The 23,383-nt window shown below is 32.8% G+C and overlaps 1 protein-coding gene across 3 annotated transcripts; it reads left to right on the top strand.

Moving 5' to 3' along the window:
* Positions 1-335: 335 nt before the first annotated feature.
* Positions 336-21,820, top strand: LOC134714552 (galactoside alpha-(1,2)-fucosyltransferase 2-like). Of its 3 annotated transcripts, XM_063575897.1 has the most exons (4): positions 336-477; positions 5,032-5,074; positions 14,676-14,743; positions 20,754-21,820. In XM_063575897.1, exons 3-4 carry the CDS (start codon positions 14,719-14,721, stop codon positions 21,707-21,709), a joined length of 981 nt encoding a protein of 326 aa, XP_063431967.1. In that variant the 5' UTR covers positions 336-477; positions 5,032-5,074; positions 14,676-14,718; the 3' UTR covers positions 21,710-21,820. The 3 variants fall into 3 exon arrangements, with proteins under 3 accessions (XP_063431967.1, XP_063431966.1, XP_063431968.1); XM_063575896.1 differs by lacking the exon at positions 14,676-14,743 and having other exon boundaries at positions 20,754-21,819; XM_063575898.1 differs by lacking the exons at positions 14,676-14,743; positions 20,754-21,820 and adding an exon at positions 6,673-12,681.
* The last annotated feature ends 1,563 nt before the right edge of the window (positions 21,821-23,383 follow it).

Genomic DNA, 23,383 nt, shown 5'->3' with positions numbered 1-23,383 from the left:
TATAACTTGGTTATTCAGTACAAAACAAAATATGTGTACAAGTTCCCATTTGCGCACTGTACAATATAATTTACACATGATAAACACCATAAAACAAAATGTTTCAAGGGCCTTTTTATAAAACACACAAGACTTTTATATGCGGCATAGTATCGATTTTTTTTTAAAAGAAACTAGCTATCAGTCTTTGAATTTAAAAGAAATATGAAGGGACCTAATTTGGAATATAAAAAATATTTTTATAATAAATAACTTTATATGATATAATATTTTCGGATATTCGAGCTCATTTCCTGAATACTTTCTAAAATTCTATTGATTCCATCGTTTCCGGTTAATTAAATTTTTGTTGACTGTTGCCTTGCGGCATGGACAACTTGTTTTAACGAGTAAAAAAACAATTTAACAGTTTCATATAATTGCTTTTCCTTAGAAACATTTGTTTTAAACCAAAGAAAGGAAAATATTGTTATAAAGGTAAGAGACATCTCTTGTCTTCAACAATGATGTTCTTCTGACTTCTCATCAATTATGTCTGTTAAGGTTCATCAAATGGACAAATATGGCCGTATTTTTACCTGAAAAACTACTCTGTGTACAGACTTACCTGTGCTGTTTGGAAAGTTTTAATGCCTAGCATCCACTAGATATATAAAAGTTAAATGCATTTTGTGTTTAAGAAAGATAAAATCTTATTTGGTTTTTGATGGGCATTTTTTTTCCTTTTTTCAGAAGGTGCAAAAATAAACAAACAGCTGAATTACTTTGATACTGTCCACTCACTGACTCAGATAAACTCTTTAACTCACCTGAAGATACCTGGTGTCCATGTCAATAAGGACAATGAAAACAATACAAACCGGTTTTTTACCTGAGGGAGCATTTCATAGTTGTTCCACAACTTAGTCAATTTTCACACCTTTTGCATGAAGGAAAAAAAATGCCCATCAAAATCCAAAAGAGATTTTATCTTTCTGAAACACAAAATGGATTTAACTTTATTATATCTAGTGGATGCTAGGCATTAAAACTTTTCCAACTTTACAGGTAAGTCAGTACTCAGAGTAATTTTTGGCATGTAAATCCAGCCATATTTGTCCGTTTGTTATGATGAACCTTAAATTGTGATTTTCTGAGCTCTTGTCTTCAACAATGATGTTCTTCTGACTTCTCATCAATTATTCTGTTAAATTGTGATTTTCCGAGCTCTTGTCTACAACAATGATGTTCTTCTGACTTCTCATCAATTATGTCTGTTAAATTGTGATTTTCCAGCATTACTCATGTAAAACTGGCATTAGAAACACCTTCCTAATGCGGGGTTCACACATTGCCGATTATTGCTCCCACTTGAGATCAGACAGCGATACAAAACGAAAAGTGAAAAAGTCGGATAACTATCCTCAATTATCTGGAATGTCCTATCATTGTCTGAACGCAGTCGTTTAAGTTCGTAACAGATTCAGTCGGGAATAGTCTGAATAGTTTGGCGAAGCACCCCGACAGTTAGGTGCGTCCAATACAGGGAAAAAGTTAAAGGGAGCCCAGTCGCCCATGGCTCCTAGATTTTGAGCTGGGCCCCTAAACTTTCAGATAAAGTTAAGTTGAACATATAGAAAATAATTATGAAATATCTGGTCTGGGCTTCCAGTTTGAAATTCCCAAGTTTAGTCCCTGCCATAACATTCTGGGTAACTCAGCCGACTTAGTATAGTCGGATTACAATCATGTTTATGTCGTGACAGATTCTGCTGTATCGGATCAAAATCCTAACAATGTTCTGTTGTATTCTGGACGGTGTCCTATGGAAAGGGAATGATCTGGAGAAATTTTTCATTGCTGTTTTTCTGCTGATTGAGTCAAGATTGCATCCAAATCTTTTGAGGATTGCGAACTTTTTTGCCGAAACTGTCCAGAGCTGTCCCTCTATTATTACGAAATTCGTCAATAATACCCACGTCAGAGTCCCGACAATTGCAGAATACAATACAACTGAGACCAGACAATGCTTGTTGCAATGCAATAGAGTGGACCTGTTCCGACAGTACCTGGTCATCCGGATTATGGTCAACAGCTGTTTTCGAACGGATAATTTCCGTCAGCGTCCGTTCACTGTCTGATCTCTGTGGGATTACATTCGGTAAAATCAAAACGCAGTCGTAACAGACTCGGTCGAATTTTACCTGGCGAAAGATACAAATTGGATTAGAAGCGGATTGAGAACAGGATTATTGGGATAAATTCGCTTGGAAACAGTTGAATGTCGACGCTTCCTGAACAATATCTGATTGTTGTCGTGATTAAATTATTTGTTTTACAAATTCTAATTAAAGTTTGAATTTCCATCCACGATTCACAGGATCTTGATCAGACTTTTGGAAAATTTTAATCGTGAATGGTCCTGTCAAGGACGGTAGTAAAAATCTTGAATGTGTGACCCGAGTTTAACACTTGTTTTCTATTCATGACAAGATTACATGTAGCTGCGGTATCGTAGCTCTTATTTCCTTATGTAATTTTTTTACTTTTTGTGTACTGCAAGTAAAAAAATAACATAAAAGGACCTACGACCTTCAAAACGTCAAAAAATAACATAAGAGCTATGATACCGTAGCAATGGCAAGCAGTACCTCGAATGACTGAATAACACTGTTAATACATGTATCCAAATAACACTTGAAATGACTGAATAACACTTTAACTTTTGATATTGGCACATATTGGTGACTTTTGAACTTTGATTATTGAATAATTATATATTATGGATTTATTTTATAACTTAAAAATGATTAACAAAAAGAATAAGTTCACAAAAAACTTTTCAAATTTTAAATAGTGTGCACATTGAAAATTGGTGCGAACGCACCTGATACAGGAAATCACAATGGCCACCATATTCATTGTTCACACTAAATTTAAAATGATCTTTTTGAAATCATCTGCTATCTTTAAATAATTTTTAAGTTATAAAATGCATCGATTATATTATTATTCAATAATCAATGTTTAAAAGTCTCCAATATGTGCTAATATTGAAATTTCAAATTTCTTTGTCCACCATTGAAATTTTTGATTGAACTACTGATAGGAATTGGACAGCCCTCAATTTACATGTAGTCTACTGAATTGGTCGCCTGGGCAACTTAAAAAGATGGTTGGCAACAAAACATTCATTACTGGTCGCTATTTGGGCTATTAGAACATTGAAGACCTGGCAACCATACATTTAAGAAATTTTGCCCTGATCAGAGTCTGGTTTAAAAAAAAATTGTCTAAGCGATTGACAGTAACACAAATTTATACCGTATCTCAAGCGCCTTTTAGATACATATGTCTTGTCTCTTTGTATTATATATACATGTATACATGTACATGTATTGTAAAAACCAATCATTGTAGCGTGGTCAGTGAACAAACACTTCTCTCTCAAATATCACCACTTCTCCCTCTCAGTTTCTAAAAGAGAAGTCACTTCTTCCTATGATTCTGAACAAGAATGAGCCCTGAAGTACATAATCTTGATTCCCATAAGACTGAGGAAGGGTGACCATCTTATTGGATTTTAATTTCCCAAATATTCTGTGCAGTATGAAATAAAACTTTTTCACCCATTTTCGTAATATGTGATGGAAGTGATGATGCACAAGTTTTGATCATGTGGTGAAAGAAGTCACATGATGGATGATATATAGCTACATTTGTAGGTATAGAAGATTTTGCCATGGATAGAAAACAAGTGCCTTTATTTTTTTAGTTAAATACAGTTTGTATAAAAAAGTCTTACACTGTATTTCTACTGTTAAATGTATGTTCAAAACTTCAAACGTACAGGCAAAAAAAACTAGGCATCTCACACATTTTTATGCCCCACCTACGATAGAAGAAAGGCATTATTTTTTCTGGTCTGTGTGAGCATTCCTTCATCCGTCCATTCCTTTAGATAAAGTTTTTGTTCAAGGTAGTTTTTGTTGAAGTTGAAGTCGAATCAATTTGAAACTGAGTACACATGGACCCTAGAATATGATCTTTCTAATTTTAATGTTAAATTATACTTTACCCCATTTTCAAGGTCCACTGAACATAGAAAATGAAAGTGGGAGTGGGGCATTCATGTACTGGGGACACATTCTTGTTATTCTATAATTATATGCCCCAACTATTTACACAATCAATTTTCATCACTATGTATTTTTCAAAACCTCTGCAAACCTAAAAGTGGGGAACGCCCCCCTTCAGCTCTGAAATTGTACAGATCACTTGATTTGATTTTTGTTGTTTTAACGCTACTTTTAAGCACCACACAAAGCCTATTTCATGGCTGTCAGTTTTTATCAGTGGAGGAAGCTGGAGTGCCCGGAGAAAACCACACACCTTCAATAGGAAAACTGACAATAATAGTCATATTAAGATTAGATTCAAGTGCATCACACAATTGTGGGTTCAAAACTCAGATATGACTGGTTAGTGATTACAGTAGTAACTACAAATGTACTAAGACCACTCGGCCACTGAGGCCCCAAGAAGAAATCTAAATGTTGATTGAATATACATGTATAATGTGCAAAAATAATCATGGTAAAAGGAAAAATAGAAATTAGGCATGCAAACATTTTAATAAGTATGGAAACTTGTTGCTGCTAACATTCAGCCAAAGGGAAAATAGAAATTAGACATGCAAACATTTTAAAAAGTTTAGAAACTTGTTGCTGTTAACATTCAGCCAAACTGTTTCACCATTCCAGCTGGCAGGTGCAAATAGATTATAATTATATCCTTGGTGAGTGATAAATTGGCTATCAGCACAGAGGCAATCTTCAAACTGTGACAAAAGATGCTGCAGGTTTTACACCAGTTTGCCATGTCCTGACGTTGGCAACTATGATTTGGCAAAGGTATGGAATAATTCAATATAATAAAATTATAAATTTGTCATTCATGTTATACATTTTAGGAAGCAGTTGGAACAAAAAAATCAACAACAATGAAAATGACACAAAACCTATTTACACCAAGATTTCATTTTATTTTTAGTTTAGTGAGAAGACAATGGCTGGTCCTGTTAAGTGGAAAATAAGTAAGTAAAAGATAATTCATTAGATAGTATTTAAAAAAACCCAGTATAATCAATGTACTGGTTTCAGTGGCGGATCCAGAACTTTTCCTAAGGGGGGGCCTGCTGACTGACCTAAGAGGGGGCCCGCTCCAGTCATGCATGCTTCAATGATTCCCTATATAATCAACCAAATTTTTTTTCCATGAAAGGGGGGGCCCCCTGGATCCGCCTATGGATTTGTTTGAATAGTTTTGCACTAGTATTTTTTAAGCTCTAAATAGCTTTCTGTTAGGTGTGACTGTGAGCCAAGGCTCCATTTTGAAACCTCACTTTGACCTACATGTATATAATTGTTTACTTTACAAATTGTGACTTTGATGGAGAGTTGCAGCATTAGCACTCTTGTACATGTACATTGTGTCTATATATATATACAAAAAAAATCATTGCAATTATTTAAAAAAAAGTCACTGATTTTTTGGTCTACCTACAATGTAGTACTAATTATAAATAAAAATCAGTTTATTTTTATGCCTGATGAATACCACATTTTTCTATAACATCTATGGGTTTGTTTAAGGGATGGGGGATTATGATATGTCAATAATAAGTTAAGTAATGCACAAACCGTGGAGATCCCCACTCCTAAAACATTAATTGCCACCTTTTAACCTTAAAATCTGAATGACACAGTCTTTCCACTCAGGAGGCCAAAGGTTTTGGCTTTTTGATTTACTTGAGTTATAATACTCTCATAGATGAATAAGAGACATAGGTTTTTATTCATCTAAATTTTGTTAAATTTTTTTCAGTTCTGATGATGGCATGTGAAAATATTATCTTCTAGTTGTCTCCCTTGTAACTGTCAAGAATTTTAAACATGCAAATTTAACATGGAGAAAAAAAACCCAGCTTGTTCTGTCAATAATTTGATTTATGCAAACATACCTTTTGTAAACAAATATGATAACTAAGAAATATTTATGCCCCATCTATTAAAATAAGGGGCATTATGTCTGAGTGTCTGTCTGTCCCATTTGAGGAAAAATTTTAATCATAACAAAAATTACTCCTAATATGTACTGGTATTGAAATAGTCACTGTAAAAAATTGTCAAGTAATCACATAATCAAAACAATCAATGAAATAATCATTTGCATGTAGCATGGTATTTTATAATGTATTGGTGTGCATGTTAGAATGGCAAATTTTATAGGTATTATAAGCATGTACCCTTTTGATTTATTTATATTTGAAAATGTGTTGGGATAAGGGAGGAGAAAGAAACTCAATGGATTCAATAAGTGCAATACATGAAATAAGGAGAAATAATATTTAGTTTAAAGGGAAATTTCAAAAAATATCTTGCACAATAAAAAAAGAAGAAAGCAGGTTTCCATGCCTGAGGCACTTGTCTCAAGTAAATAAATAAACTTTTTTTTCTGAGATAAATGCCAGCCCAGGGACCCATTTTTATAACTCCATCAAACAATAAAAAAAGGCATTGAACCTGTATATAAGGTCGAGGAAGGCGGTACAATGTATTTATTGTATTGTAATCATGTACTTCCATGTCATTCATGTATGTTGTTGCATTTGAATATTTTATTTTTTAATAGGAAATATTGTACTAGGAGTTTTACTAGGAAGTTTCTGTTTGTACACATATCATTACTTAACAAAATGTGGATCAATTTTATGGAAAGATTGCATGGGAACAAATCGACCCAAATTTTTATGCATAGACTTTCATGGTGGAATGGCAAACCAAATGTTTATGTATGCGTTTGGTCTTAGTATGTCAATACAAAGAAATCTAGAATATATTGTACCAAAAGATATGATGCTGACTGAGATTTTCAATATTACGCCAAATACGTTTAACGATCATGGCTTCCATAGTGGATCAGGTTTTTGCACCCGTCAATATGAAGACATTCTTGATTGTGGTTATGATAGCAGTTTCCAAAAATTACCTTCTATAGATCTTTCATTTAAAGGCTATTTTCAGTCATGGAAGTACTGGATACGATATGAAAATGAACTACGAAAAGCTTTTACATTTAAGCCATGGATATCAGAAATGGCTGATAAGCAAATACGTAATATTATGACCAAAAGAAATGCCACCTACAAGGATGGTACAACATTCATTGGGGTTCATGTCCGAAATGGTGATTATTCAAATAAACATTTCGCTGAGTTTGGATACAGATTGGCTCCTGCAAGTTATTTAAAAAATGCCATGGATTATTTCAGGAATCGTTTTAATAAAGTTTTATTTATTGTTTGCACTAATGATTTAAAATGGACTTCTCAGATTATTGGAAAAGAAAAGGATATTTACCTAACACCCGCTGGCAATCCAGCGCCTGTAGATATGGCGCTATTATCATTGACAAATCACACCGTGATGACTGTCGGAACCTATGGTTGGTTCATATCTTGGTTGACAAGGGGAATAACTATTCATTACAAATATCCCTATGTCATTGGATCAGATTTTTCTAAACAATTTCATTCCAATTATTCAGATCATTTTTATCCTGGATGGATTGCAATGGAATGAAGTTGAACATTGAGATTATTTATTGGTATTTAAGATCTGATGAATTTTATAATTGTATAATTTCAAAAAACAATGATGACTTTTATACCCATAGTTTTAATCATAACATTTTCCAATAATCAAAGTTTATAACTTTATACAGCATCACATGCATACCATGGCAGCATTAAAACTTAAGATGTTTTAATAGAAGCAATCAGGTTTATTAAAACATTGTAATTGTAAATAAGAAATAGGGGTACTTTATATATGCAAAGTTTTTGCAAACAGCTTATCTTGATTCAGTTGCTTCCACCTACCCATAATGAGCAGTCCACTCCTGTCAACTCCAATTCCACTTTTTGTTTCAAGAAATGATGAATTCAAAAGAAACTCTGGTTAAATTTTAAGTCTTTGATTAAAAAATTATTGAATTTTTAAGCTTAAACCCTACATTCATGACATTTAAAAAAAATTCCAACATCTTTAATTTAACATGTAGGATATTTTTTCCAAGGTATGTTATAACTGTACATCCTTCAACCTGATAGACCTTGGATAATTTTTCCAAGGTCTGTTATAACTGTACATCCTTCAACCTGATAGATCTTGGATAATTTTTCCAAGGTCTGTTATAACTGTACATCCTTCAACCTGATAGACCTTGGATAATTTTTCCAAGGTATGTTATAACTGTACATCCTTCAACCTGATAGACCTTGGATAATTTTTCCAAGGTATGTTATAACTGTACATCCTTCAACCTGATAGATCTTGGATAATTTTTCCAAGGTATGTTTTAACTGTACATCCTTCAACCTGATAGATCTTGGATAATTTTTCCAAGGAATGTTATAACTGTACATCCTTCAACCTGATAGATCTTGGATAATTTTTCCAAGGAATTTTATAACTGTACATCCTTCAACCTGATAGATCTTGGATAATTTTTCCAAGGTCTGTTATAACTGTACATCCTTCAACCTGATAGATCTTGGATAATTTTTCCAAGGTATGTTATAACTGTACATCCTTCAACCTGATAGATCTTGGATAATTTTTCCAAGGTATGTTATAACTGTACATCCTTCAACCTGATAGACCTTGGATAATTTTTCCAAGGTCTGTTATAAATGTACATCCTTCAACCCAATAGTTCTTGATTCATTTTTCCAAGGTCGGTTATATAGATATAGGAAGATGTGGTGTGAGTGCCAATGAGACAACTCTCCATCCAAATAACAATTTATAAAAGTGATCCATTACAGGTCAATGTATGGCCTTCAAAACGGAGCCTTGGCTCACACCGAACAAAAAGCTATAAAGGGCCCCAAAATTTCTAGTGTTAAACCATACATAGGAATAACTGTACATCCATTAACCCAATAGACCTTGGATAATTTTCCAAGGTCTCACCATCTGTTATTACTGTACATCCTTCAATTCAATAGACCTTGATTCATTTTTACAAGGTCTGTTATAACGGTACACCCTTCAACCCAATAGACCTTCGAAAAATGAATCAAGATGAAAACATTTTATTTACTACAGCACAGCACAGGAGGTCCCAATAGCCATCAGTGGGATTCTTTTTTAGTGGTATATATACCAAAGAACATATTTCTTTTTTCTCTTTTATATTCATACAGTAATAATTATACTCTTTGCAGGTAAATTGATAATATAAAAGAAATGGGAGATACTGTCAAAATTTTTCAAATCCCTTATTTTACAATCAATTCTTTTGAATTGGGACTTAAGTTTGGAACCTGCCCTCTTAAAAATGGTTGGATCTGTCTCTGGTTTTAATTTCAAAATTAAACTGGGATTTGTTCTATTAATTTTGTAAATAATCAATCATATAGGGGGATGACATGTGAAATTTTACATTCACATATACATTTTTATACCTGTAATTTTATTTATTATATTTTTCATTCCAATATGTAATCATATTTTTGCTCACTGAACATTTATTGTTATTTAATTGACATTGATTATAATGTTTAAACCTTTATCTATTTAATAGTCTTTTTTTGTGGGATATAGATTTTCTATATTGTATTAAATATACTGATTTGGTGACAGTAGCTTGGTTATCTATTCAGTAACATAATTTTATGTAATTGATATATTCCCACAGGTTATTATCCTTTCTGTGACATATTTAAAAAAATAATTTCCCTCATCTTGTGTTTAAATTCTGTAATTCTAGAAAAATTCTGCAAAGCGCTTTGATTTGTAAATTACTACATTTTTTTTCTAGAAATTTATAAATTGACCATGTTCACTATTCTTGTCTGGTTATAACTATAGAAACTATTTGATTTCAGAAAGGATATTTTAATTTTGTTTTGAAAATAAGTTTTGATGTTTCAAGCCTCAATGTCAGTAGTTGAATTTTGTTAATTTGTTTATTTACATCTTTACTTTTACTTTATTTGTTTATAAACTGCCTTAATAAGTTGAAAGTTTACAAAATTGTAGGGTATGTTGATGGCCAATTTGTTTGCATTTAGATGAATATTTATAGCGTCATCCAGGGTATCTGTCTAACCTTATGAGATTTCAATAAAAATATATAAGATGTTTTCCTTTATGATCTGAAACCCCCTAACTTTTTCTTTGAAGTGTGAAATAATGAAAATAGACTTGAAACACTGGTATATAAGTGTGATTTCTTTTGCTTTTATGTGAAAATATAAAAGAAAGACCTATTATTGGGCCTTATAATATTAATAATAAGGCCCAAGGGCTGATATTGTTTGATGGTTAATACATCATATAATATTGACAAGTATTGTTCACAGAATTCTATAATTGACCTTTACATATGTGTTATATAATGCTGACCTTGGATGAATTAGGATACTACATGTACATGTATTATTTTTTTGTCATATTTTTAGCTTTAATTGTTTTGGTTCTTATACATCCATTCCTTGGATTCACATATATATTGGTCTTTGAGATGCATTAAATTTATAAAGTGTTTTTTTGGTTGTTTTTTTTCACGCAAATGGGATGCAGTAATGAAAATATATGTGATATCATTTATTATTATAATGCAGCTCTTATATATACAATGTACATGTAACATACAAAACAATAGAGTATGTGTATTAGCATATATATATTAAATGTGTATAAAGATATATTTTACACTTTTTTTAATGAAGAATTAATATCATTTGATAAGTTGGTTGCATCCCTTGTTGTGCCCAAATATTTTTCCTTTATGTACTTAAGAAATTTTGGAGAGAAAAGTGAACATTTTTTAATCCTTACTATCATGACAATTGGAAATCCCAAAATGTTGAATTCTTTGATTTTGTAGAAATCCAAATCTTTTTTTTTATTATGAAAATTGTTGACACATCTACTTGGAGATGTTTAAAGACTTTGACTACCCTTGATGGTCACCAATGGTTAGTAATTTATTCAGACAGCCATGTTACCTCACAGATATTGATCTTTACATAAATGAATGATATTTTGTTTCTAGAGATATAAAATTACAAATCATGTGATATTATATACTGACAAATATATTTATTAACTGGAAATATTTGCTCCAGACTTTTACTTTGTGTCAATGACATTTAGAGTGTTAATTTTTTAGTTATAATATTTGTTCATATGTTCAAACCATTCCAAAGATTTTATAAATCTATATGATGTACTTGTACTTGAACATGTTTTAAGGTGGTACCTAACACTACAGGGAGATAACTCCGTAAAATCAGCTAAACGTTTTAATTACGTTGAGTCAAATCGGTGATCATGAATTTGGCAGCTGGTGCCCCTTAAAGATTCTCAATTATCAAAATAAGTGTTTGTCAAACTGCTATATATAACCAGTGTAATTTTTCTGATAAAATGCTTGGTTTAAATTTTTTAAATTTTGTGTATTTTTGTTTTAAAAAGGATTTACATTGACATTTTTTTTTTTAAATTAAACGAGCCAAACTAATTTTAGTGAAGTGTTTGGTACAATCTTAAATAGTCTCCAGATTTCTTTTGCATAATATGTACTGTAAATATAAAAAATATTTGAGATTTTAATTAAATTTTGCAAAAACATGGGATTGCATTAATAAGAACTGCATTTTGAATTAATATTCTTATTGCAAAATATGTATGCTATAATTTCTAAAATCCCAGTATTCACCCTAGCCTTTTTGTCAGTTGATTATGCAAATGGGATAGAAAATCCGCACAAAAATCATAAATATCTGAATTAGTACATGCATTTATTTTAGTGAATTTTGAAAAATTAACAAAAATGCAACTTTAATTATTGCAATTTTAAGAAAAGCTTTACATACATATACATGAATATGTGTTTGATATAAGAATGCAAGTTCTTATTATTGCGATAATTAATCAAGAAGTTACATTTATATAGTCATTTATAAAAACCTTGCAATAATATCTGAACTTACAGGATTCCTATTCCATTTTTTAAGTCTTGCATGTTCATATATTGTCAAATTTGAACTAAGAGTTAGCATTTGGTGTAAGTGCTACATGAACTAACACATTATTATGCATCATTGCATGTGGTCTCCCTTATATATAGCTTTTATGTATTATATGTTTATTGCATGAATGCCTTTTTTGTTCCCTGTATGCTATTTAAAAAAAAAAGAAGATGTGGTATGATTGCCAATGAGACAACTACACAAATGTACCCACAAGAGACCAAAATGACACAGACATTAGAAACTATAGGTCACAGTAAGACCCCCTATTGCTAAAATATTTTCTAAATTGAAATAAGAAGTAGTGGAATTCAATATTTTCCATCTTGATATTCCTTTAATGTTTTTATTTTTAGAAATCCACAGCTTGCATGGAACAAAATATCCATAAAAAAACACCTTGTACTTATTTTTCAACCTTTGTCTATCATGTCTATGTAAGGGCAGATCAAGGATTTTTGAAAGGGGATTTAATTCCTGATAAGGGAATGTATACTGAAATACAAAAAATATAGAATATATACATGTAAGTGGTCAATAATTTCTTTATTTGATTTTATATATTTATATCAATTTATCTAAGCAAAAAAGATTTTTTTAATTTTTTTTATTTATGAATTTAGTTCTATATTAAAGATTTAGTATATAACTTTGCTTTGTTCTTATTGTCTCATCTAAAATGGATACCTTAAATCTTGTTTACAAATGTTCTAGAGGTCCTTGGTAGCAAAGTGGTCTAAAGTTAATCAACAGCCTGTCACCACTGAGCAGAGATGGATTTAGAGGGGAGCCCACTGTGATGTGGGAAAGATTTGTTGGGAAAATTTGGTTGATGGTATCACTGAAGCATGACTTGAGCATGACTTGAGCAGGCCCCCTCTGAGGCACTGGCAGTCAGTGCCTCCACCCCCAGAACATTTCTGGATCTGTCACTGCTGAGGTTTTGAACCCCACTCCTTTCAAGGTGAATTTGACTTATGATTTTAATCTCCATTTTTACTACATGTTGTCCAACAAAAATTGTCTGCCATGAAATAGCTTTCAGTAGAAAAATTGGGTGAAACACCAAGAAAAAAACTTACGTTCTGGAGTTTCTGTGTCATATGTGCATTGTACACGACCGATTTTTTAAGGTTCAGTTGCTGCTTAAAAATGTTTTTTTTTTTTTTTTTCATCAGTTGAATTTTTTACTTATTTTAAGTATTGGGATAACTATATTTCACTCTTAGACATTATTCGCCTAATCTTGACCTAATTACATGGGTGAATATTCAAGGTAATGATTTAACATCTTGTTAGGTTCATCTGACCTTGAACTCAATTTAATGGTTGAAATGTGACACAGTCAATTTTTAGTTTTCGTTGTTAAACCGTTTCATACAAATACTATACGGAATACGTAATTTATATTTAGGTGATTCAATGTGTACATATATATAGGAAGATATGGTGTGAGTGTCAATGAAACAACTCTCCATCAAAATAACAAATTAAAAAAGTAAACCATTATAGGTCAATGTACAGCCTTTTCAACACGGATCCTTGGCTCACATGGAACAACAAGCTATAAAGGGCCCAAAATTACTAGTGTTAAACCATTCAAACGGGAAAACCAACGGTCTAATCTATAAAAAAAAAAAAAACATCTTGTTACATGTCTGTATACATGTGACAAGATGATTTGTTTATGTAATACTTGTGGTAAACTCTTTATTTTAAAGACGTACAACATGAATCTAATCCTCATTAGTATAGCAGACGGGGTATTTCAGCTTTTACACACTTCTTTATTGGCAGAATAAACACCAACATTGATCAGCAAGATGAGATCCACAAAAAGGTCAACATCCCCATATTTGACGCATCATTGGAGTTAAAAGTCCTTACGCGATGTTTTCCCCCGCTCTTTGTTTGTTATCTCTAAAAACTATGATAGATAGAGAAACTGGACATATTGAAATTATGTATATGCAAAACTAATTAGCAAGATATATACTACGTGTATGAACACATTAGTCAAATGACCAAATAATGATTTTACTGCTTGTATAATTTATATCCAATAAAAGACCATTTTAACCCATTTAGCATTTTTGGATTTTTCTGGGAATAAACACTATTATAGATACATGTATATAGAATACATCGAAATCAGACTCATCAGAGTATCCTGTTTGAATTCTTATAGACATTTAGTCCTTATTTAATTTGTTATAATCATATAGCTGACATGCTAACCAATGTTTTCTATTCAAATCAAATAGCTATGTGTAACTGTTGTAGCTTGACCTTTAGTGCAGAAGGCCTGTGGTTTGATCCCCGAAAGGATAAAGCAAATAATATCTTTGTTATTTGCTCCTCCGTCAATCACTCAGAACCAATCGTAAAGAAGCAAAATTTTAAAGACTGGTTTGCCTGGAGAATATAACCCTTTATTAACTGATCTATTTAAAAATTAAGCTGTGTAAAGTTTTTAATTTTAGAGGTGACAACCCACCAAAATAAGGACAGCTTCAACGCCTTTATAACTACATCCGGTAACAGCTACAATGGCTTAGTTTAACTTTATGTTGTCTATTCCGGTTAACAGGTAGAAAACAGATTGAAGATCAAGTCCAAACTGATTGTTGTTAATGATCATGTCTATCAAATTAAACGGTAAGCTTAAATCTGCGTTTAAATATACTATTGGAAATTCAATATTTGGGTTTATATTAGAATGTGTGTTGACAGTTTTTATTCAACCAGCTATTCTATGCGGTCGTATAATGGTATGTCATCGTCGTTTGAAGACTCATTGTTTCCAGTCAATTATACCATGTATATTAGTGTATGGAGAAGGTTAGGATCGATTTTATGGGGCAATCGGGCAAACGAATAAACGTTTCTTGTTGCAGGACAATAACTTGTGTATAAGTTTATGGATCGCTATGAAATTTTTCCATACTTAAAAAAAATAGGTGGTATCGATCTTGGATCAGCGAATCGGACTCCTCTGAGGAAAATTCTGAAGCTGAATCTGACTCCTCTGAGGAAAACTCTGAAGCTGAATCTGACTCCTCTGAGGAAAACTCTGAAGCTGAATCTGACTCCTCTGACCTGCAAGACAGCCGGATGGATAACGGCTATAAAACATAGATCTGTAAATTTATCAATGACAATATAAACTGTTCAATCTTATCTCTTAAACAAATAGCTTCCAAATAAGTACAGTTATTTTATATTAATTCAGACAAGGTGATACAATTGAATTTTCAAAACGCCATGTAGATACAGTTTTTTAACAATTGTTTCATGTATCTTTTTGTATCGAACCATACTCAAATTCGATACCATCTGTTCCTTCCTACACTACGGGTAATTGATGATCGAACATAAACACTTGAATTATGACAGGTTACATTTATTAATAAGACCTACACCCACGAAATCAGATATTCTCTTTTACAAATTAAAAATGTCACCGGTACAATTTCATCTGTATGAACGATTTATTTTAATGATGTAACTTGATTGCTGATGTGGCAGCAGTCATACATAATTTATGTGTAGCTTTACGTTCTTCATGTTCCTTGCACCTAGTTTGGACGCCGTCACGTCTCAATAGGAGATGCATCCCCTCGACGCTCTTGATCTCACTCGATTACTTCATGTTCCTTGCACTTAGTTTGGACGCCGTCACGTCTCAACAGGAGATGCATCCCCTCGACTCTCTCGATCTCACTCGATTCCTTCATGTTCCTTGCACCTAGTTTGGACGCCGTCACGTCTCAATAGGAGATGCATTCCCTCGACGCTCTTGATCTCACTAGATTACTTCATGTTCCTTGCACTAAGTTTGGACGCATTCACGTCTCAACAGGAGATGCATCCCCTCGACGCTCTTGATCTCAATAGATTCCTTCATGGTCCTTGTACTTAGTTGACCGCCTCGGTGGTGTAATGGTTAGCGTGCTCGCCTCGAGTGCGGTAGGTCGTGGGTTCGACCCTCGGCCGGGTCACACCAAAGACTTGAAAATTGGTATTTGCTGCTTCTCCGCCAAGCACGCGGCATTAAGGAGTTAGAGCAAAGACTGGTCGGCCCGGAGTCAGAATAATGTGTCCGGGTAAGGTGACATGTCTTCCTGCGAACTGTTACCTTGTGAGCTAGCACGTTAAAAATCCGGCTTAGCGTGTCGGTCTAGTACAAAGCGGGGTTAATATTCATTTATCATTATCATGTTCTCGTCCTGAATATGCATCTGACTTGCCACTGGACGTTAAACAACCATCCATCCATCCATTGTACTTAGTTTGGACGCCTTCACGTCTCAACAGGAGATGCATCCCCTCGACGCTCTTGATCTCACTCGATTCCTTCATGTTCCTTGCACTTAGTTTGGACGCCGTCACGTCTCAACAGGAGATGCATCCCCTCGACGCTCTTGATCTCAATAGATTAAATAAATAAAATAAATAAATAAATAATCTTTATTTCAAGAGGATGATCCCATTAGTTAAAACTAATCTTCCTGAGAGTCCTCAAAATAATAATAACATAGTTATAAGTACAAACAGTATAATAAAGTTATATTATACACAATATACAATTGTATTGAAATAATAATGAAAATGCATATTAATCTGCACAATTGATGAAAAATTTGTAACATTTTGTTTTAAAAGATACAAGTGTATCACTCATTTTGATTTCATTTGGTAAACTGTTCCATATTTGAGAACCTGAATATGTAAATGTTTTCTTTAAAAAATTTGTTTTTGGTTTTGGAAGATTTAATAGTTTTTCATCAGCTGAACGTAAGTTATAGTTTTGATTATTAGTAAAATGAAAATTTTCTTCTAAATAGTTAGGAACCATGCCATTAACTGATTTAAATACAAGTATTGCCTTTTGGTATTGAATTCGTTTTTCCACATTTAACCAGTGTAAACTTTTAAACAATAAACTGGATGATGTCATTATGTCAGCTTCTACTATAACCCTAGCAGATTTCTTTAATAATTTATTAAGGATATACACCTCTGAGGAGCCAAAAATTTCTAGAATTAAACTTTTTTTCTAAACCTGTTTTTTGTGTTCATATGACTGTAAAAAAATAATTGGTGAAGAAAAAATCATATGGTGGTGCACTTCTTTTTTTGCTACGGCCCTTTGAAAGTACCCAATTTTCATGATTTTCCCATTTTTCATCAGTTTTTACCTATTTTTGGGCTCTAATCATGAAAAAAAATCACATTTCCACAATTAAACTTTTTGTCATACTTTCAATAAAGATGAAGGGGACCAATCTGAATAAATTTTAATTTCAAAAACTATAGGTAGGTGTTAATATAAGAAAGTTTTATCATATTTTGATGCTTTTTTGTGTCAAATTTACCATGTTGTCAATTTTGTAAATTTGTGATTTTTCTTCGTTTTAAGTACAAATTGCATATTTTTTCAACTTCTTTGTTATAAATGATTGAAAACATACATATCTAAGAAATTTGAAAAGAAAAAAGGGATGTGGGATGTACATGTTTCTGGTAAAATCATTTTTTGTATCCCTCACCTATTTTCTCAATATTTTGGCTAAAAAGACTGACTCGATTGGTAATAAAATTTGAAAAATGTATTACTCAAAAACTACTCATTGGAAATACCCAATTTTTTTTACAGAGTTGAGTTTGATTATTACATTTTTTAAATTCATTCATATTTTACACTTGTATTTCATGTTTTAGACATAATTCCAGAACGAGATTTCAACGAGACTGAACGAGACTGAAATGTCAGAAGAATACATCCTTAAGTTTATTTATTCCACTTTCACAACAACTTCCCCATATATTGCAACAATAATCAAATAATGGCAGAATATAAGCATTAAAATAGATAATACGTATATGCATAGGTAAATATTTTCTTATCTTTTGTAATAAGTTGATTCTATTTGATATAGTAATTGACATTTTATCTATTTGCTGATTCCAATTTAAGTTTTTGTCAATATATAAACCAAGTAGTTTTTCACAATCTACATTTTCTATTTGTTCATTTGAAATATTTATATCTAAACTGTTTCCAGTTAAACAAAGCCTTTGTTTTGAACCAATAATCATTGATTTACACTTTTTGGCATTTAATTTCATACAATTTTGCAAACACCAGTTTTCAATAACATGAATATCATTTTGAAGGTTAGAAGCTATCTGAATTACATCATTACCTCTACAATGTAATGTAGAATCATCTGCATATAAATCTATTAATGAATGTTCTATATTAAGTGGTAAATCATTGATATATAAAATAAATAACAGAGGGCCCAGGATAGAACCTTGTGGTACACCAGTTTTTATGCATTTAGTATTAGACATGACGTTATTGACCTTAACTTGTTGACTTCGTTCAAACAAGTATGACTTAAACCAGTCTAGTGTACTATTTGAAACATTATAATATTCAAGTTTTTTCAATAAAATTATATGATTAACCAGATCAAAAGCTTTCTTTAAATCTAAAAATATAACTCTGTTTATCTCTCCATTATCTATATTTGCTAACCATTCATCTAGTAATTTAGTAAGTGCAGTAGTACACGAATGCTTAGGTCTGAAACCTGACTGTGTAGTATTAAGAAGGTCATTGCTATTTAAAAATATATACAAACTATTAGCTATATGTCGTTCTATGATTTTAGAGAGACAAGGCAAAACTGCTATTGGTCTATAATTATCAGGATTACAGGCATCGCCACTTTTAAAAATTGGGCATACTCTTGCAGTTTTAAAAATACTTGGAAATTTACCACATTTGATACTTAGATTAAATATATATGTCAAAGCTGGTGCTATGACATCGCTGCACATACTCAAAATATTTGGTCCGACATCATCTAAACCAGTTGCTTTCGACTTGTCAAGTTTTTTTAAATACATATTTACATCTAAAATACTCATTTCTGGTATAATGAATTTTTCACTACCCCTTTGTAACTTTGATTTTACAAATTTATTTAGTGTATCAAAATTGGCACCATCATGACTATTACATAATTTGTTATCAACTAAACCTTCAGCAATATTTGTGAAATGCAAATTAAATGTATTTGCTATATCAACATCATTTTGAATTACATTATTTTTATATTCTAAATGCGTGATATTATTATGTATTTTTTTAGGATTAAGACTTTTGACATACTTCCAAATAGTTTTACTATCTTTACAATTTGAAATAGCATCCCCTCGACGCTCTTGATCTCACTCGATTCCTTCATGTTCCTTGCACCTAGTTTGGACGCCGTCACGTCTCAACAGGAAAGGCATCCACCCAACGCTCTTGATCTCACTATATTCCTTCATGTTCCTTGCACTAAGTTTGGACGCCTTCACGTCTCAACAGGAGATGCATCCCCTCGAAGCTCTTGATCTCACTCGATTCCTTCATGTTCTTTGCACCAACTTTGGACGCCTTCACGTCTCAACATCAGATGCATACCCTTGACGCTCTTGATCTCACTCGATTCCTTCATGTTTCTTGCACCTTGTTTTGACGCCGTCACGTCTCAACAGGAGATGCATCCCCTCGACGCTCTTGATCTCACTCGATTCTTTCCTATTCCTTACACCTAGTTTGGACGCCGTAACGTCTAAATAGGAGATGCATCCCCTCGACGCTCTTGATCTCACTCGATTCCTTCATGTTCCTTGCACTTAGTTTGGACGCCGTCACGTCTCAATAGGAGATGCATCCCCTCGACGCTCTTGATATCACTCGATTCTTTCATATTCCGTGCGCCTAGTTTGGACGCCGTCACGTCTCAACAGGAGATGCATCCCCTCGACGCTCTTGATCTCACTCGATTCCGTCGTGTTCCTTGCACCTAGTTTGGACGCCGTCACGTCTCAACAGGAAATGCATCCCCTCAACGCTCTTGATCTCACTCTTTGTCGAGTGCACTCCATTTCTTCAGGTTTATTTTGATTTGTATATTCTGAATGTTTTGTGAAATTTGAACATCGTTAGACTTTTGGCTCTTACTTACTATCGAATCCCGTTCTGTTTGATATATTTATCATCTGATTTTAGTATGAGTTGCTCGAATGATTTTATTAAAAGAACAGGAAATGCTGACTGCTGCCGAGCACCTAAAGTCTCCATCGATTTGTTTATGGTGTTTGTGGTGCTCAAACTTTAATTTTCTCCGTATTGTTAGTAGATTGGTCTTTTCGTCAAAAATTATTATTTTAGTAAGAGTGTTGTTCAATGCTTTTTGAAAAAGGGGTCATATCCCTAGCTTTGTCATGTTTTAATGCGTCTGGTCTTAGTTGAGAACCTCGCCAGTGGTTAATTTTTGGTTTAGGTCGAGGAATGTTTTCTTTAAGAGTATTGGTAAATATAGTTCCGATGTTGATAGCAGATACAGATTGTTTGTAGTCTCTAAGTCTGTTTAATTTATTCACCTATGTCATAAGGATGTGGTATATATATATTATTAATAGACAAATTGTGAAACTCAGTGCTGTAAGTTAGTTGACTCATTTATTTTAACACTTACATAACTCTCCGAAACATACAACGTTGAATGTCACCCCGACAGGTACTCCCTCCTTTGTAAATGCCTGTTGCTATATATTGTGATGATTTCAGTTTAATTTTAACCTTAAATCGATTTTTTTTCAGGAAAAACTTCCATCAGATACTTATTTATAGTTGCAGCATTATTTTGCATATACTACATATACCTGTGCTTTTCACGTTGTGGACAAATTCTTTTCGATGATTTTATTGGGAAGCCGCGACCTACATTTTTTTGCGTAAACTTCGTAGGTGGCTTAGCTAACCATATGTTCCAGTATGCATTTGGTTATGCCATGGCGGAAAGTAGAAACAGTCAGCTCATTGTGCAAAGAAGCAATATGTTAACAAACTACTTTGATATAAGTTCTAATACTTTTGAAGACCATGGTTACAACAGTGAGACATGTTGGTGTTTCCGGACGCGGGAGAATGATAAAAACTGTGGTTACGATGAACGTTTGGACAAGTTACCTTTGAACGATTTATCGATAATTGGTTACGTTCAGTCTTGGAAATATTGGAGAAAGAACGAAAATAAACTACGAAAACTATTTACTTTTAATGATAATATTACGATCGAAGCTCAAAATCAGATGAGGAGTGTTCTGACTCAGAAAAATATAAAAATATCCCAAGGTCAAGTAATTGTGGGCGTTCACATACGAAATGGAGATTATACACGAAAATTTGGAGGGTATGGCTATAACATCGCACCAAAAGAGTATATATTCTCTGCGATGAAATATTTCAAAGAAAGATTTATTCATCCATTTTTCATAGTGTGCACGAATGAAGTTATATGGACTAAACGTGTGCTATCAGGAATGACTGATGTTTATATAAGTGAAGGAAATTCGGCTCCAGTAGACATGGCATTATTATCGTTGACTAACCATACGATTATGACAGTTGGAACATACGGCTGGATGGTAGCATGGTTGACAAGGGGGATAACTATATATTATAAACACCCGTATGTGCAGGGATCAGAGTTCGCATCCCAGTTTCATTCAAATTATTCTGATCATTTTTATCCAGGTTGGATAGCCATGGAGTGAAATATTTTAAGTGGGGTAATATTGGAAAACAAATATATTTTTTTTTAGCTAAGGTAGTAAAGTTTTCTGTTATATATATAAAGTAAAGTTTTTTTGTGGTATTGTGCCCAAATCCTGGATCTGCCCATGCGTTTGAATAAAAAAAAAGGGGGGGGGGGGGCGAATAACCTTGACCCTAATGTTTGGTGCAGATTATATTCCCGTTTGTGTGTATTTAGTTCTACCTGAATTTTCAAATGAGGAAATGCTGGTTCTCAGGTATTCGAACTTGTAAAAATTAAGTATTGTAATTTTTATGCTCAAGTCATGTAGAAATTGTAGGAAGACCTTATGTGAGTTTCAGTATGGTGTCATCGGGTTTTATATAATATTTTGAATTAATTAGTATGCCCAGTCTGATGTGGGACAATTGCCAATGAGACGATACGGTTAACTGCAGGTCACCGTACAACCTTCAACCATGAGCAAATGTCATACTGTAAAAGTAAGATGATGGCAAAACCGTGTTATGTGTATGCTCCATCTACGATGGCAGAGGGGCTTTATGTTTACTGGTCTGTGCGTTCGTTTGTTCGTTCGTCCGTCTATCCCGCTTCATGTTAATTTTTTTGGTAAAAGCTGTTTTGATGAAGCTGTAGTCCAATCAACTTGTAACTTAGTACACATGTTCCTTATGATATGATCTTTCTAATTTTTATGCCAAATTAGACTTTTGACCCACTTTCACGGTCCATTGAACATGTAAAATGATAGTGCGAATGGGGCATCCTTGTTCTTTGGATACATTCTTGTTAAGTCTTAAAGTTATATATTGCATCATGTCCTTAAAAGTATATGCAGCGTTTATAGTCCCTGTTGTTAGTTTGCAAATGGGCTATAAGTAAAGGTCCACTGATATACATATTTATGTTTCTTCGTGCGAAAATGTATACCATTACTTCTTTTAATTTCTGTGTCATTTTGGTCTCTTGTGAATAGTTGTCTAATTGGCATTCAAACCACATCTTTTTATTTTATAATTATCAGTATACCGAGTATTTATAAGTAGATACTCAGATCGTCTTTGCAAAACGTTTAAGAAATTTAATACCATAAAATTATGTTAACCATATTAAGATTGGCACACAACAATTCTAGGTAAAATTTCTATACTAAAATCATGTCGTTCTGTTGTTTATTTCTTATTGATTTTACTTGACCGATCTGTTGCTCATGTATTATCAGTATTGTAAATGTATTGCTTTTGCCTATTATAGGTCCTCTATTGGAAATTAAAATTATATACCTTTCAATAGATTAAGCAATTAAATGAAACATATATTATATATTGATTTTCTAGGCATTATATATCATAACATCGTGGCCACAAGTTTATTCGGTTTTCTATTTAGTATAAAATTTATATTGAGATCTAAAAACAGCACAAACAACATTTTCCAAAAGACCCAAAAAGTGAAAAGTATATTTTAACAAAACGCATTTGATTAACAGGTCGAACAACTGATGTTCTTTAACCCTGCTGACTGCCATTGGCGATTGCCAAATAAAATTGATCACAAGATGTAACAAAATGAATCTTAATATAAATTTAATACTAAACAGATTCTTTTTTACTTGTGGCCACGATGTTATGCCACAAAAATAAGGTGTCAATATTTGTTTAGTACACCAGAT

This window comes from Mytilus trossulus, chromosome 4, assembly GCF_036588685.1.
Source record: "Mytilus trossulus isolate FHL-02 chromosome 4, PNRI_Mtr1.1.1.hap1, whole genome shotgun sequence".
NCBI lineage: Eukaryota > Metazoa > Mollusca > Bivalvia > Mytilida > Mytilidae > Mytilus > Mytilus trossulus.
The sequence above is the reverse complement of the archived record's forward strand: the minus strand, read 5'-3'. Positions and strand labels throughout refer to the sequence as shown.